Here is a 19,143-nt window from a genome sequence, read left to right on the forward strand (position 1 = left end):
CTTTGTTTGAACTTTGAACGCGAAAAAGTCGCCTTCGGCTTCACTTCCAAGTAATCGTAGTAGCAGGTAGAGAAGTGGCACGAATCCGTATCCTCTGTAGTACTATAGAGGATCACCGTCACTTTACGGTTTGAAATTAAATCTCAACCAGTTTGAGATTCGGATCGCAATAGGGTGCAGTATTTTTGAGCTTTGAGATTTGTGCCAAGTTAAAAGAACGGTCCGGATCCATCAATTAGGGAATCATTCTAAAAGATTCCCTTGTGCGGTACTACACTGGATCCGAATTCGAAGTGGCACTGGCACACCACTAGACCAGCAAATCTGTCTCAAACGAAAACAAAATCAGCAGATCACACCATGGAAGTAGGCGAAGAAATGTTGGTGCCGGAGCACCAGAACTGTCGCCAATCGTGGAGATGGCGCGGCGGACGTGCCACCACCTCGGCCGTGCTGGATCTCGCCCTCCTCGTTTTCTCTGGCGTGATGTTCCTTTGGTTCACCTCCCCGTCAAAGGACAGCGTGCTTAACAGCTCCGATCCTGTTTTAGTTGATCTAACCCTTGTGAAGAACGCAAAGTCGAAAGGAGCATGTAAGAAAAGATACTCCACTAATTTTATAGATATTATTATTATTTTTCCTTTTCTTTGTTTGTGAAGGGTTCAGTTGGGCTGTGTCTTTACACTATTAACAAGTTCAAGATATGATGTAAAGAGTAATTAAGGTTTTAGAATGAAGAATTATGTCAAAGTAAAACAATCCCTTTTGGGATAAATTAGACTTAATCATTATTTGAGCTATGATTATGGTAGTTATGTGTAATAATTGATATTTTAATTCTTACTTAAACTAAATGCATTATTTTTTTAATTTTTTCATCTTTACCTCACAGTTATTGGTTTATCTGCTTTTTGGTAGTGTGCTTGGATGGAACCCTACCGGGTTATCACTTTTTAAAGGGATTTGATTCTGGCGCTGATAACTGGCTAATTCACTTAGAGGTACCCTCTATCAGTTCCACACCCTATATTAATAGCTCAGTTGATCCTATTGTGGGTATGAAATATTGACTTACTGAGGGATCTCAATTAATGTTGCATGAGAAAGTATTAATCTTCAGAGAAAGAATCCAAAAGTCACAGAAATAGTGCACTTCTTGTCCTACTAAGCTATTAATTGGAGTTTTGAGCTATTTGGTCCGTAAACTATCTAATGAAGTGTAATATATATGGTCTTCAATTAAAGTTTATTGCTCTTTTGGCTTGGCATTGTTGAGTGTTATAAACCATTTTATAAGGTTGACCAGGTCTTAAAGAAGCACTCTAGGTATAAAAGTGGAGTGTGATATGAATCGTCTCGAACATTTCCATTTCTGTCTCAAATGGATAGTTGAAACCTGCCTGGGAGACTCCAATAAAGTGCATATAATTGGAGAGAGTTGAACCCCACAATAGATCTCATTTCTATTTTGGATAAATATTTTTAAGACATTTTGGAGAGAACTAAACTAAATACATGTCAGGTCACTACCATTGGTTAACATGTTTGATAGGACATGTCACACTTAATATCTGAGGGACCAAATTCCTCCGGTCGATAGTGTGTGAAACAAATTGATATTTTCCATTGTGCTTTATGGATCAGAAAGAGCATTTCGTTGTTATGGGCTTCAGGGCACCCCTCTTATATTTGTTCTCTTTATTTTTTGTGGTGAAAGCTATAGGGGGGAAGTTGGTGCCGTGATTTGAAATCCTGCAATGCTCGTAATACACTGCCCTAGGTTCATCAAACCAGATGGAGCACCAGGTTCCCTTTATGGGCATCTTAAGCAATCTGCCCTCTTATAACCCTGGTAATTAATTTTGTATTCTTCAGTAGATCTACAATAAATCCAACTAAATAACAGAAGTAAGAAATCAAGATATCTCTGTATGTTGAGCTTTGGTTTTCTGTTGTAGATTTCTTTAACTGGAACAAGGTCAAGATTAGGTATTGTGATGGTGCTTCCTTTTCTGGAGATGTAGAAGAGATAGACCAGGTACCAATTTCTTACTCATGAATACAGATATACATACCTAGAGATGATATATTTAATTAGAATAAATTACACATACGGTCGTTATGTAATCACCTATATTTTCATTTTCATCCTTGATGTTTCATATTTGTTCTCTGGTCCCTGAAGTTTGAAATTTGTATTGAACTAGTCCTTGAAATACTTAATTTAAAGTTGATTTAAATTTGTGTAATATTTCGTCAGCATGCTGACTCGATGATATGGAATATGGAAAGAGTATATGGCTAATTATGTTAACATTGTTGTCACAATAAGATTTTTCTGAGACATCCACATCAACAGTTTAGAGTACATGTCATTTATGTCATCATTCTTTAAGCACGGACAAGGATTTCCTACTTTTGACATTTTTTTAGGTGGCGGACCAAAGTTGGTGCAAATTTGAAAACTTAAATAGACCAATGTGGAACTTTGAAACTTCTCGAACCATCAGATTAATTTGTTCGTTTGAAGTAGTAGCTGGATTCAAAGTCAACTAATTATTGTTAGGGCACATGGCAACACCTATCATTTTCTAGCTTTTAAATAAAATTCCAATATATTAACTCCAGTCAAGTGTGTACAACTGTTAAATCTATGTTATACCATATACGTCTATAATTGCAAGAGCATTTGTAGCATTGGTAGTCGATCAAAAAGACGCAAACGATAATCAAAATGAATGTAGGGTCCGGTCTTATGCCAGACCTGATCATTTAAATAATCAGGGTGTCCATATTTAGATAGACATGCTCGACTTATTGGACCCAATATGTAAAAAATTGATCGTATATGGGATATATAAAACTTGAGCTTAAATAAAGTATGTATCATTGGTGTAGCGCTATCCAATCTGAGTTGGTCGTGATGGCCCCCTTGTAGCTATACCTAAATGGATATCAGTCAGTATAGAACTTTCTAAATTGTTTATCTGTGAATTTTTTATTTTTGTTTTCTTTCTTTCTTTTTCTTCTTTATTGTAGAACGGGACTACTTTATATTTTAGAGGCGAACGCATATGGAAGGCAGTCATGGAGGAGCTTTTGCTAAATGGTCTCACTACTGCTAAAAAGGTTGTATTGCTACTTTTACAGTGCTATGAAAATATTTGAATAATCTAATAATATTGTTATATTTTAGGCACTTCTGACAGGATGCTCTGCTGGAGGGTTGGCCACCTACATACATTGTGATGACTTCAAAACACTTCTTCCAAATGCCGAGACTGTAAAATGCATGGCTGATGGTGGTTTCTTTTTTGATGTGTATGTTTTCATTTTACAATTAATTGTCAAATACAGAGACTGTAAAATGCATGGCTGATGGTGGTTTCTTTACTGATGTGTATGTTTTCATTTAACAATTAAGAGTGAGTCTATGGTGCTATGCATATTACGGGTTGGTCCGTAATACGGCTCAATATTCGACTTTTCAAAATCCTAACGGTTGATCCGAACTGTTCATCTTGTTCTCCATATTAATATATGTTTGGAGACCAAATTTTACATTTTTTGAAATTTGTTTACTATTTTTTTAGATATTTAGAAAATCACTTGATCTGAAAATTTTGGACCATTCAAAAACAGTGATTTTCAATAAATCTAAAAAAATAGTAAAAAAATTTCAAAAAATGTAAAATTTGGTCTCCAAACACATATTAATATGGACAACAAGATGAACGGTTCGGATCGACCGTTAGGATTTTGAAAAGTCAAATATTGAGCCGTATTACGGACCAAATCGTAATATGCATAGTACCATAGACTCACTCAACAATTAATGGTCACTTTTGGTCAAGTCTGGTAATTTGTCTCTTTCTGGTCCTTCTATTTCGATTAGTTTAGTTCTTTTTATGTGGTCCATATTTATACCACTATTTACCTAATGCAGAAACATGTAATCATTCTATAGCAAATATTGGTCCTCCAATATTTCTCTCTTCTTTCCAAAAACTTGCAGGAAAGACATCTCAGGCAAAAGTTCAATGCATGATTTCTATAGTGATGTTGTCCACCTTCAGGTGATGGTGCAATCATTCTTTTACAACTGTTTGCATCCCTTTCTTTAATTAAACTTACCCACAGCAGTACATTCTTGTTCTTTGTTCAGTAACATTTTTTTTTCTTGCTTTATTCACATATTCTATTTTTGGCTAATCAAATTATTTCAGGATGTAGGGAAAATGTTCCCAAATTGCATCTCAAGGATGGATGCCACAAAGGTTTGTCATCCCTCTACTTCTATTTTCTAATTATTACTTCATTTTATATCACTTGGTAACAAGCTGGGAATTATACTGGAAGAAGTTCCTCAATTCACCTTCCTTGGGCCAATGTGAATTTGGTTCTGGGGCTGTGAAAAATGTATTAACTGACCATTCTATCCTTGTATGAAATAAGCATGTGCCGTATAATCCTCATCAGTTGATCATGCTACCAGTGATGCATATTTAATGGGGCCAACATTGCTCTACTACCAGAAAAGGATGATGATTCCCTCACTGGGGCTACTAAATCTGTTGAATAAACTAACTGTGTTTCTGAGACTAGGTTTGAAATAGAAAGAGAGACCAAATATCACATTTTCCATCTTTTTCTTATCCCAGACCAAAGTATCTGATATGTTGTAAGGACCTTCGATCTTTCCTTTATTCAGTGCTTCTTTCCTGAAGAAATTACAAAGAGCATTAGTACCCCAGTTTTTATTCTCAACTCGGCTTATGATGCTTGGCAGGTCCGATTTTTCCTTTTTAACCCTCTAGTTCTTTTATCAACCAGTATTCTATCTAAGGTACTGATATAAAAATTAGAATTTTTTTTATATAGGTAAGACATGTGCTGGCTCCAGATTATTCTGATCCTTCTAATTCATGGGCAAGTTGCAAATTGGACATCAAAAGCTGCAATCCTATGCAGATGAAAATTCTTGAAGGTGGTAATTTAAATATGCTTGATTTAATCCTCTTTGATAAAGGTTGGGTAAAATTCTGTATGTGCTCAAGGAAAGAAATATTACAGGATTTAGGGCAGCACTACTCGATGACATAAGCGATGTTAAGACGAAAAAGGATTGGGGCATTTTTGTAGATTCTTGTTTTGTGCATTGTCAATCTCTGAGGAACATTACATGGCACTCACCTTACTATCAACGAATCAATAACAAGGTGAATTTCAAAATTCTTGAAAAAAAAAAATTATAAATACTCAAGGGTACAAGAAAATTTAGACTTATCTCATGGACCAGTATCAGGTGGAGTCTCAGTATCTAAGGTTCAATACCAGTTTAAGAAAAGAAGTAACAGCTTAACTCATCTATTTCGTACCTAGCACTGGCAATTGTTCGATTGAAATGACCTGGTTAATGGGCCCAATGAGATAATATGCCTGGTTATGGTCTAGCTTTCTTGACTCTTTACATGTTGGCAAGTTCCACATTGGTCGGTTTGGTGAGATGATGACTAAAATTGTGAACCAAAATCATGTCTGTCAGGGCGATATGTTACCGATAGAAAACATCTATTGTATTGGAATATTGCCGATAAGAGTCAAACGTTTCATAAAATCAAGTGAGTAATACTTGTTATTACTTGATACAGTAATAGAAATGACTAGTGGTCACTCTCTGATGGTATGAGACAGAATATTAGCTGTTGTCAGAAAAATAGGGCTTCTAGAGTAGAAAACTAGCCCGTTCGCCAACATGTGGAATAGTGATAGAATATAAAAAAAAGTGCAATTTGGAATTGGTTTCTATTTCGTACTATTACGGTTGCGTTCATGATGGAAGAGTATTTTTTTTTTGTTGTTTGAAAAATACTGGTAGCAGTTACCAGTAATAGTGGAAGAGTATTGGTAAACGAGCCAATTTCCTCTATTGGAAGCCAATTCCTCCATTCCACCATCCCATGGATAATTAATCCAGAAATGTTAAATTAATCTGTCACAATAGATGTCTAATTAATCCGGAAATGTGAAATTAACGACAGAAACAATTTTTATCCATAATTAAGTTGACTTTCTGGTAAGCCAAACCAACATGATGGATGGCAGGGGTAGAGCGAGTCCGAATCCTCTGAGGTAGTACACCATTTGAGTTTCAATTCGGACTGTCCAATCATAATCCAAGCCAAGCTGGCCCATGCCTATATTGCACAGGTCCCCTTTAAGATTCGTGTTAGTATATAACGAACGGACAAGTTCAGGTAGAGCTGATTCCATTTCCATTTTTTTTTTTAATTGTTAATTATGGCATGGCTCAAACTGAAGCTGTCCTGGCCAAGTTCAAATGTCACCAACAGAGCTACCAGCATCAAGTATTGACATTTAAATATTGTTGATTTGTTTATATATTTATTTACTTTGAGCAGACTATTGCGGAGTCGACCGGAGATTGGTACTTTGACAGGCGAGAGGTGAAGGAAACAGACTGTCCATACCCCTGCAACCCGACATGTGTAAATGACGGAAATGACGGCGTTTAGGCTTAGCCTGGTTTATGATACATGTGCAAAAATAAATTAACTAAAGAACAGCTTTTGTACGACCTTACCATGGATATAGAAATAACAGAAATGATTTTTTTTTTTTTATAAAACTGTTGATATTTCTTGAACTGGAACTGGACTATTCAATCACATCACTAGTGCAACTTTTATTGTTAATATTAACTGGTGTAAATTATCTACCATCCATTAAATTTGCACAAGTGTACACTTGAGTCTGACTCAATTGCGTTTTCGCCGTGTAAAGTGCAGAAACGCAACAGTTATCCTGTGATGTTTTTGTCATGAAACTAGTCATATTAGCAACGTATATGAAAGAAAAGAATTTATAGAATTTGTAATTACCTGCAGCCAACCATAGTAACAAGATTTGTGAATTATATTTGAATTATACTCGAATAATTCGTTCTTTTTAGTGATGCCGAACCGAATTATTTAGTTGAGCGAACTTTGACCGAATTAAATCCGAATAATTCGCTAATTTTGTGAATTTTTTCTGAATTTTACGAATTGTTCGCGAATTTTTCTCAGAGCATTTTATTTTTTGCTCTCTTGCAGGATTAAGATCTCTGATCCGAATAATCTTAAATTATTTTCGAATTATATCAAAACTATTCCCGAATCACGAATTTTTGATCTCGCTAAACCGAACTCAAATAATTCATTTGTTACTGTGCCGCCAACAAGAGCTCTTGCCTAAAAGACCCCAATTCCCGTACGAATCATTATCACCAAAGGTACCAAAATATTTATGTTTAGATCCGGAAATCAGAAGCCGCACGAATATAAAAAGACTTTGTATATTTTATCTCAGACTAAATTGGCGAACGGTTCAGATCTAAACAGAAATATGATGTTAGCTGAAAGAATATGAACTCGTTCTCGTACGTGTTCAACAATTCCGTGTTGTGATGCAGGACGCTAGGATCGTGTTATTATTTCTTTTCTAATTCAATCCGAACCGACCATCAAATTTCAAATGATGATACCAACAACTTCAATTGTGAAATGAGGAGGGCATGAAGCATCAGTGCGTTATTGATAGTTTCAATCTATATATTTTTGCTGGGTGGAATGATTCTTCCTTTTGAACAGAGATCGCTCTAAGCTCCTTGCTCTATTCCAACGCCGCCACCACCGAAATACTCTCCCACCTACCTTTATCCCGTTCTCCAAAACCTTCCAATCCCCCTCTTATACGCCATCAATCATCTACTCTAACGCCCCCAAATGGAGAACCATTTTCCTTCTCCGCCTCAGACCACTAGGGCCTATTGTTTTCTCTCCCCTCTGGAAGAACATAGGCGTTTGTTGGTGGACCTGGATGTCTCGGTTCTCATACACAGACTACCGGGTGCAAAGCTACTGCCTACCAACCTTATCCTTATTTAGATCATAAGCACGGTCAGCCTTGGTGCTGGACAGCCAGGGTGACCGCCCCGGACCCTAAGATCTAAGGACCCAAAAAAAAAAAATTGTATATATTAAAAATAAATAAAATATTAAGGCCCAAATTTTATATGTATAAAGGACTCAAATTTTTTTATAAATAGATATGATTTATTGGCATATCAATAAAAAATATGACCGGCTAATTGCTTCAATAAGTACTTCAACACCACATAATTATAAGTAGTTTTTGCATTTTAAAAATTTAAATAGTCAATCCAAACCGTTCAACATGATATCCGTATTAAAACGTGCTTGGAGACCAAATTTTACATTTTTTACTATTTTTTTTATGGTTCAGAGTCTTCTGAACCAATAGATTTTCTACCTATCTTAAAAAATAGTAAAAAAGTTCCAAAAAAATGTAAATTTTGTTCTCCAAGCAAATTTTATTATAGATATCATATTGAACTGTTTGAATCGACTGTTTAAACTTTGAAAATGAAAAAATGACTTAATAGGCATATGGTGTTGAAATATTTATGGAAGTGTATTAGCCGGTATCATAAAAAAATTGTATATAAAAAAGGCCCAAACTTTTCTCCCGCCCCGAGTCTCAAAATCTTGAGAACCGGCCCTGATCATAAGCGGATTCAAACATATTACCATATTCGTTTACACCTATGTTGCATGGATATGGGTACGGGTATCGTATTGGATACGATACGGATACGGCGATACGGCAATTTTCAAAAATCTAGGATACGATACATCTATTATATATATATTATTTATTATTAATTTATATATTACATTTAAATAATCATAAAAAGTCTAATTTATTGAATGAAGTTATAAAAAATTAAAGGCTTAACATTAAGGATAGATTAAATATTATAGTTACTGTAGTACATAAATGAAATCTTGGTGGAGTGGTTAAAGGTTTTGCTTGGCGCTAGGAGATCCCAAGTTCGAATCACGCCTCACGCGGAAAAAATTCACATTCGCGCGGTTCACAGGTGCGGTTTAGCTCACGGTTGCGGCTCACAGACGCTGATGGTCGTATCAAAGTATCAGAGTACGTCAGTATTGGTGCCGTATCGATACATGTCAGATACAGATACGGAGCCTAGTATCCTAATAATATAGGTTTACATCCATTAAATGAATCCAACCTATTTTTTATTTTTATTTTTCTTAAACAAATATTTTTACTGAGCTGTTTCGAACGACGTAGAGAAAAATCATTTAAGTGTGACTCAGAACTTGGAAAATCTTACGAGACTACCAAGAGTCACTGTTACCATTTCATTTTATATTTTTATGTTTAACGTATGATGATGATCGGATTTCGTATAAATAATAATTTACAACATTTCTAATCCATAACTAACCAATCATGATACTAAAATCATATAATTCGAACTCTAATTTAGATGGTCGGACTATTTAAGAGGTTTCATCCAATGTTATTGAAACTGAACTGAATATCAACTCGGTAACCTTCAAGTCAACAGTTTACTGATTGGATCGATGAATCGACCGATTTAGCTATTCATTTATTTAAATACTAACACATATATGAAATATGAAGATTGTTATAAATTATATTATTTATATTGTATTTGTCATAATTCATATAATGATGTAATATAAAATTGAAATAATAAATATATATCAAAATTTACCATTTAAATAGAACGAAAATTCCGATTTTATTAAAAAGGATGAAAAAAAATCTTTTGAGGTAAAGATTTTATTAAAAAGGATCAAATATTTTAAATAATTGTGAGGTAAACAAATACCACATTATCTCTATATATCTTCCTATTTTGAGTTGAGTACTACTCGATTGTTGAGTCGGATTAGGAGATAAAGAGTTTGAAAGACAGAAGACATTCTATAAAGATATGGTGTGTTTTGTTATTTAATCTGTGACATGGTGTGTTTTGTTTTTGTATTCCGTAGAGGTCTTTTGAACTTTATTTGGCTTAGTAAAAAAGAAAAAATATTTACGTTTTAATTAACGATTCTATAAAATCGATAGCACACCAAGACCACTTTTCTCGAATTAAAAAATGTTGATCAAATTTGATTCGATGTACTTAATTACGTAGCCAAACAGGAAATCAGGAATAGATCTAACAAGGAAATCTAACCATAGTGACAAATGAATTATTCAGGTTCAGTTCGACGTGATCAAAAATTTGTGATTCGGGAATAATTCGGATATAATTCAGGAATAATTTAGAAATAATTCGGAATTATTTGGATCAGATATCTCAAAAACAAAAACAAAAAATATATTCTAGGAAAAATTTGGCAAAAATTCTTAAAATTCGGGAAAAGTTCGTAAAATTTGCAAACTATTCGGATTTAATTTAGTCAAAGTTTTGTCAACCAAATAATTCGATGTTCAGTTCGGCATCACCAAAAAAACGAATTATTCGAATATAATTCAGATATAATATGCGAATTTTATCACTATGAATCTAACAAGGAAATCACCCGCTACACAAAACACCTCAAATGGAAAGCAGCAGAGAAGACGCTCTTTGTTTGAAACTTTGAACACGAAAAAGTCGCCTTAGACTTCCGAACAAAGTAGTGTTTGATAAACTGTCCGAGCCGGACGATCAGGGTAAAATCCGGGCACGGGCACAGGTAAACATAGTTACGGGCGTCACGGGTACAACGGATCGGGTATCACGGATTTTTTTTTCAAAAATCCTGTCCTGCCGTTTAATACCCGTACCCGTCACGGGTTTAGAGGCAGGACAGTCCGGGTAGGGGGGCCGGGCGGTCCGGTCCGGGTTTTTTTTTTCTTTGAATATCAATAAATGGGGTAGGGGATGGGAGAAATGGGGGGAATTTTGGTTTAAAATTTGAATTTTAAATAAAAAGTAAAAAAAAAGTGTCACGGGTTCACAGGCATGAACACACAGGTTCATGGTCACGGATTCACGAGTACGGGTTAACGGGTACGGGGGTCCGGATAAGCACGGGTTTTTTTTTCTAAAAAAACGGATCCAGCCCGTTTAATACCCGAGCCTGTGTACCCGTGTACCCGTACATATCCGTGGCACGAGCACAGTCCGGTCCGGACATGGGTACGGGCAGATCGGTCCGGGTTAGCCCGTGGGGGTTTTTACCAAACACTGGAACAAAGTAATCGTAGTAGAAGGTAGAGCCGTAGAGAAGTGGCAGACCACTAGACCAGCAAATCTTTATCTCAAAAGAAAAAGAAAAACAAGAACAAAAACAAAAAACAAAATCAGCAGATCACACCATGAAAGCAGGCGAAGAAATGTTGGTGCCGGAGCACCAGAACTGTCGCCAATCGTGGAGATGGCGCGGTGGACGTGCCACCACCTCGGCCGTGCTGGATCTCGCCCTCCTCGTTTTCTCTGGCGTGATGTTCCTTTGGTTCACCTCCCCGTCACAGGACGGCGTGCTTAACAGCTTCGATCCTGTTTTAGTTGATCTAACCCTTGTGAAGAACGCAAAGGAGAAAGGAGCATGTAAGAAAAGATACTCCACTAATTTTATAGATGTTATTATTATTTTTTTTCCTTTTTTTTGTTTGTGAAGGGTTCAGTTGGGCTGTGTCTTTACACTATTAACAAGTTCAAGATATGCTGTAAAGAGTAATTAAAGTTTTAGAATGAAGAATTATGCCAATATAGAGTAATTATGTCGAAGTAAAACAATCCCTTTTGTGATAAATTAGACTTAATCATTATTTGAGCTATGATTATGTTAGTTATGTGTAATAATTGACATTTTAATTCTTACTTAAACTAAATGCATTATTTTTTTAATTTTTTATCTTTACCTCACAGTTATTGGTTTATCTGCTTTTTGGTAGTGTGCTTGGATGGAAGCCTACCGGGTTATCACTTTTTAAAGGGATTTGATTCTGGCGCTGATAACTGGCTAATTCACTTAGAGGTACCCTCTATCAGTTCCACACCCTATATTAATAGCTAAGTTGATTCTATTGTGGGTATGAAATATTGACTTACTGAGGGATCTCAATTAATGTTGCATGAGAAAGTACTAATCTTCAGAGAAAGAAACCAAAAGTCATAGAAATAGTGCACTTTTTATCCTACTAGGTGATTAATTGAAGTTTTGAGCTATTTGGTCCGTAAACTATCTAATGAAGTGTAATCTGGTCTTCAATTAAAGTTTATTGCTCTTTTGGCTTGGCATTGTTGAGTGTTATAAACCATTTTATAAGGTTGACCAGGTCTTAAAGAAGCACTCTAGGTATAAAAGTGGAGTGTGATATGAATTGTCTCGAACATTTCCATTTCTGTCTCAAATGGATAGTTGAAACTTGAAACCTGCCTGGGAAACTCCAATTAAAGTGCATATAATTGGAGAGAGTTGAATCCCACAAAAGATCTCATTTCTATTTTGGATAAATATTATAAAGACATTTTGGAGAGAACTAAACTAAATACATATGACAGGTCACTACCATTGGTTACCATTGGTTAACATGTTTGATAGGACATGTCACGCTTAATATCTGTGGGACCAAATTCTTCCAGTCGATAGTGTGAAACAAATTGATATTTTCCATTGTGCTTTATGGATCAGAAAGAGCATTTCGTTGTTATTTGCTTTAGGGCACCCCTCTTATATTTGTTCTCTTTATTTTTTGTGGTGAAAGCTATAGGGGGGAGGTGCGTGCCGTGATTTGAAATCCTGCAATGCTCGTAAATACACTGCCCTAGGTTCATCAAACCAGATGGAGCACCAGGTTCCCTTTACGGGCATCTTAAGCAATCTGCCCTCTTATAACCCTGGTAATTAATTTTGTATTCTTCAGTAGATCTACAATAAATCCAACTAATAACAGAAGTAAGAAATCAAGATATCTCTGTATGTTGAGCTTTGGTTTTCTGTTGTAGATTTCTTTAACTGGAACAAGGTCATGATTAGGTATTGTGATGGTGCTGCTTTTTCTGGAGATGTAGAAGAAACAGACCAGGTACCAATTTCTTACTCATGAATACATATATACTCACCTAGAGATGCTATATTTAACTAGAATAAATTACACATATGGTCGTTATGTAGTCACTATATTTCAATTTTCATCCTTGATGTTTCATATTTGTGATCTGGTCCTGAAGTTTGAAATTTGTATCGAACTAGTCCTTTTTTTTTTTTTTTGAGGGTCAGTGAGCAACGGCTCACCAACATTTTGTATTAAATAATGAAAAAATATTTACAATGTCACAAACATTAGTCTCCACAGCCCCGTACAATCAAACAGTAGATGCTATTTAACTATGAAATAAAACTTCTAATAATACACAGAAGCAGCTATTGGTCTCTTTCCCAAATACTCCGACCCATTAAGGGTCCCCCTTCACAGTACAGACAACCATAGTTTGATTTGAAGATTTGTCTCATTGATTAAGGTAATAATCTCCTTCCTCTCCTCAGAAAATGTACGCCTATTTCTCTCTCGCCACAACGCCCACACCGCTGCTGCCCAAAGTGTATTCCATAAGACCCTCTGATTGTCATGTAGTGAATAGCGTCGTTGCCACCATGTTCTTATAATTGAGCTTGCAGCCGGTAGGGAACTCAGCTGAGGCAGTAACCCCCTCCAGAACCTTCGTGCAAAAGGGCATGTCCAGAATAAGTGATCTCGATCCTCTAGGATGTCTTGATCGCAGAGCACACAGTGGGGAGTGACTAGCAGGCCTCGTCTAGTCAGGACCTGTTGAGTCAGTATTTTGTTTCGCGTTAGTGGCCAAATAAAAATTCAAACCTTGAGTGGTGCTTTGATCTTCCACAGGAATTGATAGAACCGGCATAGCACTCCTTTGTGATGCATCATACGGTACGCCGTAGAACTAGAGAAATCACCCCCATTCGTCCAACGCCAGGTTATGGAGCTTGAAAGGCGGTCAACCGAACTGGAGTAAAAGTTTTTCAAGTTTGAAAGGTCTGCCAAGAAGAATGATTGGGCTTGAGTTGATAAGTGAGTTGGGTGTGTGATGCTATGTAGGATTCGGAGTGTAACTGACCACTGACAATTGGTTTTTCTTTCAATCTTCCAAAGCCATTTTGTCAGTAGTGCATCGTTCTGTGTCTCTAAGTCAATAAAACCTAAACCTCCATTTTCCTTGAGCGAGCATACCCTCTCCCATTTGACGAGACAGTTAAGTCCCTAGCAGGTCCCATTCCCCTTCCATAGGAAATTCCTTCGTATTTTATCTATTTCTCTGATAACTCCTTTTGGTAGTTTGAATACCTAACTAGTCCTTGGAATACTTAATTTAAAAGCTGATTGAAACTTGTGTAATATGGCGTCAGCAAACTGACTTGATGATGTGGAAGATGGAAAGAGTTTATCGTTTATTAGGTTAACTTGTTGTCATAATAAGATTTTGGTGACACATCCCCATCAACAGGTTAGAGTACATGGCATTTATGTCATCATTCAGTAAGCACGGACAAGGATTTCGTACTTTTAACATTTTTTTAGGTTGCAGACAAAGTTGGTACAAATTTGAAAACTTAAATAGACCAATGTGGAACTTTGTAACTTCACAAACCATCCGCTTAATTTTCTCCTTTGAAGAAATAGCTGGATTCAAACTCAACTAATTATTGTTGGGGCACATGGCAAGACCTATCATGATCTAGTTTTTAAATAGAATTCCAATATATTACTCCCAGTCAAGCGTCTACAACTGTTAAACCCATGCTTTATCATATGTCCATATACTTCTATATTTGCAAGAGCATTCATAGCATTGGTAGTGGTTGAAAAAGACACAAAGGATAATCAAAATGAATTTAGGGCCCCGGTCTTATGCCAGCCCTGATCATTTAAATTATCAGGGTATCCATATTATGGCAGCATGACCGACATATTGAACCCGATATACTGCCTTTACCCATTTCAAGCATATGTAAAAATTGATCATATATGAGATGTATAAAACCTGAGCTTGAATAAAGTATGCATCATGGTATAGCAGTATTCAATCTGAGTTGGGCCTGATGGCACTTGTAGTTATACCTAAATGGATATCAGTTAGTATAGAACTTTCTAATTTTGTATCTGTGAAATATTTATTTCTGCTTTCTTTCTTCTTCTTTTTTATTGTAGAATGGGACTACTTTATATTTTAGAGGCGAACGCATATGGAAGGCAGTCATGCAGGAGCTTTTGCTAAATGGTCTCGCTACTTCTAAAAAGGTTGTATCGCTACTTTTACAGTGCTATGAAAATATTTGAATAATCTAATAATATTGTTATATTTTAGGCACTTCTGACAGGATGCTCTGCTGGAGGGTTGGCAACCTACATACATTGTGATGACTTCAAAGCACTTCTTCCAAATACCGAGACTGTAAAATGCATGGCTGATGGTGGTTTCTTTCTTGACGTGTATGTTTTCATTTAAAAATTAATGGTCAAATGTAGAGACTGTACAATGCATGGCTGATGGTGGTTTCTTTATTGATGTGTATGTTTTCATTTAACAATTAATGGTCACTTTTGGTCAAGTCCGGTAATTTGTCTCTTTCCGGTCCTTCTATTTAGATTAGTTTAGTTCTTTTTATGTGGTCCATAGTTATACCATTATTTACCTAATGCAGAAACATGTAATCATTCTATAGCAAATTTTGGTCCTTCAATATTTATCTCTTTTTTCCAAAAACTTGCAGGAAAGACATCTCAGGCAAAAGTTCAATGCATGACTTCTTAAGTGATGTTATCCACCTTCAGGTGATGGTGCAATCATTCTTTTACAACTGTTTGCATCCCTTTCTTTAATTAAACTTACCCCCAGCAGTACATTCTTGTTCTTTGTTCAGTAACATAGTTTTATTTTTTTTTCATATTCTATTTTTGACTAATCAAATTATTTCAGGATGTAGGGAAAATGTTCCCAAATTGCATCTCAAGGATGGATGCCACAAAGGTTTGTCATCCCTCTACTTCTATTTTGTAATTATTACTTCATTTTATATCACTTGGTAACAAGCTGGGAATTACACTGGAATAGTTCCTCAGTTCACCTTACTTGGGCCAATGTGAATTTGCTTCTCGGGTTGTGAAAAAGGTACTAACTGGCCATTCTATCCTTGTATGAAATAAACGTGTGCCGTATAATCCACATCAGTTGATCATGCTACCAGTGATGCATATTTAATGGGGCCAACCTTAAATTCATTGGGGCCAACATTACTCTACTACCAGAAAAGGATGATTATTCCCTCACTGGGGCTACTAAATCTGTTGAATAAACTAATTGTCTTTCTGATACTAGGTTTGAAATAGAAAGAGAGATCAAATATCACATTTTCCATCTTTTTCTTATCCCAAACCAAAGTATCTGATATGTAGTAAGGACCTTCAATCTTTCCTTTTTTCAGTGCATCTTTCCTGAAGAAATTACAAAGAGCATTAGTACCCCTGTTTTTATTCTCAACTCGGCTTATGATGCTTGGCAGGTCTGATTTTTCATTTTTAATCCTCTAGTTCTTTTATCAACCAGTATTCTATCTAAGGTAGTGATATAAAAGTTAGAATTTTGTTATATAGGTACAAAATGTGCTGGCTCCGGGTTATTCTGATCCTTCTAATTCGTGGGCTAGTTGCAAATTGGACATCAAAAAGTGCAATCATATCCAGATCAAAATTCTTGAAGGTGGTAATTTAAATATGCTTGATTTAATCCTCTTTGATAAAGGTTGGGTAAAATTTTGTATGTGCTCAAGGAAAGAAACATTACAGGATTTAGGGCAGCACTACTTGATGACATAAGCGATGTTAAGATGAAAAAGGATTGGGGCATTTTTGTAGATTCTTGTTTTGTGCATTGTCAATCTCTGAGGAACATTACATGGCACTCACCTTACTATCAACGAATCAATAACAAGGTGAATTTCAAAATTCTTGAAAAAATAAATAAATTATAAATACTCTAAGGGTACAAGAAAATTTAGACTTATCTCATGGACCAGTATCAGGTGGAGTCTCAGTATCTAAGGTTCAATACCAGTTTAAGAAAAGAAGTAACAGCTTAACTCATCTATTTCGTACCTAGCACTGGCAATTGTTCGATTGAAATGACCTGGTTAATGGTCTCAATGAGATAATATGTCTGGTTAATGGTCCCAATGAGATAATATGCCTGGTTATGGTATAGCTTTCTTGACTCTTTACATGTTGGCAAGTTCCACCTGGTTAGATGATGACTAAAATTGTGAACCAAAATCATGTATGTCAGGGCGATATGTTGCTGATACAAAACAATTGTTGTATTGGAATATTGCCGATAAGAGTCAAAAGTTTCATAAAATCGAGTAATACTTGTTATTACTTGATACAGTAATAGAAATGACCACTCTCTGATGGTATAAGACAGAATATTAGCTGGTGTCAGAAAATAGGGCTTCTAGAGAAGAAAACTAGCCCGTTCGCCAACATGTGGAATAGTGATAGAATATAAAAAAAGTGGAATTTGGAATTGGCTTCTATTTCATACTATTCTGGTTGCGTTCATGTAGGAAGAGTGAAATAGTGAAAGAGTATTGGTAAATGAGCCAATTTCATCTCTTGGAAGCTAATTCCTCTATTCCACCATCCCATGGATAATTAATCTGTCACAATAGATGTCTAATTAATCCGGAAATGTTAAATTAACGATGGAAACAACTTTTTTCCGTAACTAATTTGACTTTCTGGTACACCAAACCAACATGATGGATCGCAGGGGTAGAGCAAGTCCGAATCATCTGAGGTAATACACCATTTGAGTTTCAATTCAGACTGTCCAATCATAATCCGAGCCAATCCGGCCCAAGCCTGTATTGCATGGGTCCCCTTTAAGTTTCGTGTTAGTATATAACGAACGGACCGGATTCAAACTCCAAAATTGAGGTACCTGAGGTGATATGAATTCAGGTAGAACTGATTCCATTTATTATTTTTTAATTATTAATTATGGCATGGCTCAAACTGAAGCTGTCCTGGCCAAGTTCCAATGTCACCAACAGAGCTACCAGCATCAAGTATTGACATTTAAATATTGTTGATTTGTTTATGTATTGATTTACATTGAGCAGACTATTGCGGAGTCAACCGGAGATTGGTACTTCGACAGGAGAGAGGTGAAGGAAACAGACTGTCCATACCCCTGCAATCCGACATGTGTAAATGACGGCTTTTAGTTTAGCCAGGTTTATGATACATGTGCAAAATTAAATTAACTAAAGAACAGTTGTTGCACGAGCTTACCACAGATATAGAAATAAAAGAAATGATTTTTTTTATATAAAACTGTTTATATATCTTGAATTTGAACTGGACTCTATTCAATCACATCACTAGTGTCTTTTATTGTTAATATTAATTGGTGTAAATTATCTACCATCCATTAAATTTGCACAAGTGGACACTTGAGTCTGACTCAATTGCGTTTTAGCCGTGTAAAGTGCAGAAACGCAACAGTTATCCTGTGATGTTTTTGTCATTAAAGTAGTCATATTAGCAACGTATATGAAAGAAATTCTTTTCCGAGTTGGCTACGGTGCTATGCGTAGCATAGAGGGCCTCCGTGCAACGGTTCAATATTTGAGTTTTTTAAATTCTAACGGTCGATTCGAACCGTTTAACATGGTTTTCATATAAATATGTACTTTCAAACTAAATTTTATATTTTTTAGAATCTTTTTTACTAATTTTTTAGATAGATAAAAAATTACTTGATCTGAATATACACACAGTATATTAGCATTTTCCAAAGAATTTATAGAATTTGTAATTACCTACCGCCAACAAGAGCTCTTACCTAAAAGGCCCCAGTTCCCAGTTCTCAGATTAAATTTGAGAACGGTTCAGATCTAAACAGAAACATATATGTGTTAGCTTAAACAATATGAACTCGTTCTCGTACGTGTTCAACAATTCCGTGTTCTGATGCCGGACGCTAGGATCGTATTAATTATTATTTTCTAATTCAATCCGAACCGACCATCAAATTTCAAATGAAGACACCAACGACTTCAACTTTTTAAAGTTTTGTTTTCATTCAAATCGAATTGTCCAAGTAAAATCATACGGTTTTATTACCAGTTATCACCGTGCTTGTCAAGAAGGTCGGCAACTATGAAGCTCATTTTCAACATTATATTAATTGAATCCAGCAAA

The 19,143-nt window shown here is 35.8% G+C and overlaps 1 protein-coding gene and 1 pseudogene across 5 annotated transcripts; both read left to right on the top strand.

The window, feature by feature from the left end:
* The first annotated feature begins 299 nt into the window (after window positions 1-299).
* LOC144573219 (pectin acetylesterase 5-like) lies at window positions 300-6,664 on the top strand (annotated as a pseudogene). The gene is made up of 12 exons (XR_013517904.1): window positions 300-592; window positions 919-1,001; window positions 1,724-1,852; window positions 1,959-2,038; window positions 3,040-3,129; window positions 3,197-3,321; window positions 4,016-4,076; window positions 4,227-4,277; window positions 4,712-4,789; window positions 4,882-4,987; window positions 5,074-5,219; window positions 6,423-6,664. The product of XR_013517904.1 is annotated as a pectin acetylesterase 5-like (transcript).
* Window positions 6,665-11,108: 4,444 nt separating this feature from the next.
* LOC144573221 (pectin acetylesterase 4-like) lies at window positions 11,109-18,340 on the top strand. Of its 4 annotated transcripts, none has more exons than XR_013517906.1 (13): window positions 11,111-11,467; window positions 11,815-11,897; window positions 12,634-12,763; window positions 12,869-12,948; window positions 15,091-15,180; window positions 15,248-15,372; window positions 15,654-15,714; window positions 15,867-15,910; window positions 16,365-16,442; window positions 16,534-16,639; window positions 16,726-16,871; window positions 17,708-17,734; window positions 18,060-18,340. XR_013517906.1 is itself a non-coding variant. In XM_078322935.1 (13 exons), exons 1-12 carry the CDS (start codon window positions 11,236-11,238, stop codon window positions 17,711-17,713), a joined length of 1,188 nt encoding a protein of 395 aa, XP_078179061.1. In that variant the 5' UTR covers window positions 11,111-11,235; the 3' UTR covers window positions 17,714-17,734; window positions 18,060-18,340. The 4 variants fall into 4 exon arrangements, 2 of the variants coding, with proteins under 2 accessions (XP_078179060.1, XP_078179061.1); XM_078322935.1 differs by having other exon boundaries at window positions 15,860-15,910; XM_078322934.1 differs by lacking the exon at window positions 17,708-17,734 and having other exon boundaries at window positions 11,109-11,467; window positions 15,860-15,910.
* The last annotated feature ends 803 nt before the right edge of the window (window positions 18,341-19,143 follow it).

The sequence above is a fragment of the Carex rostrata genome, chromosome 21, assembly GCF_964058835.1.
Source record: "Carex rostrata chromosome 21, lpCarRost1.2, whole genome shotgun sequence".
In the NCBI taxonomy this organism is placed as follows: domain Eukaryota; kingdom Viridiplantae; phylum Streptophyta; class Magnoliopsida; order Poales; family Cyperaceae; genus Carex; species Carex rostrata.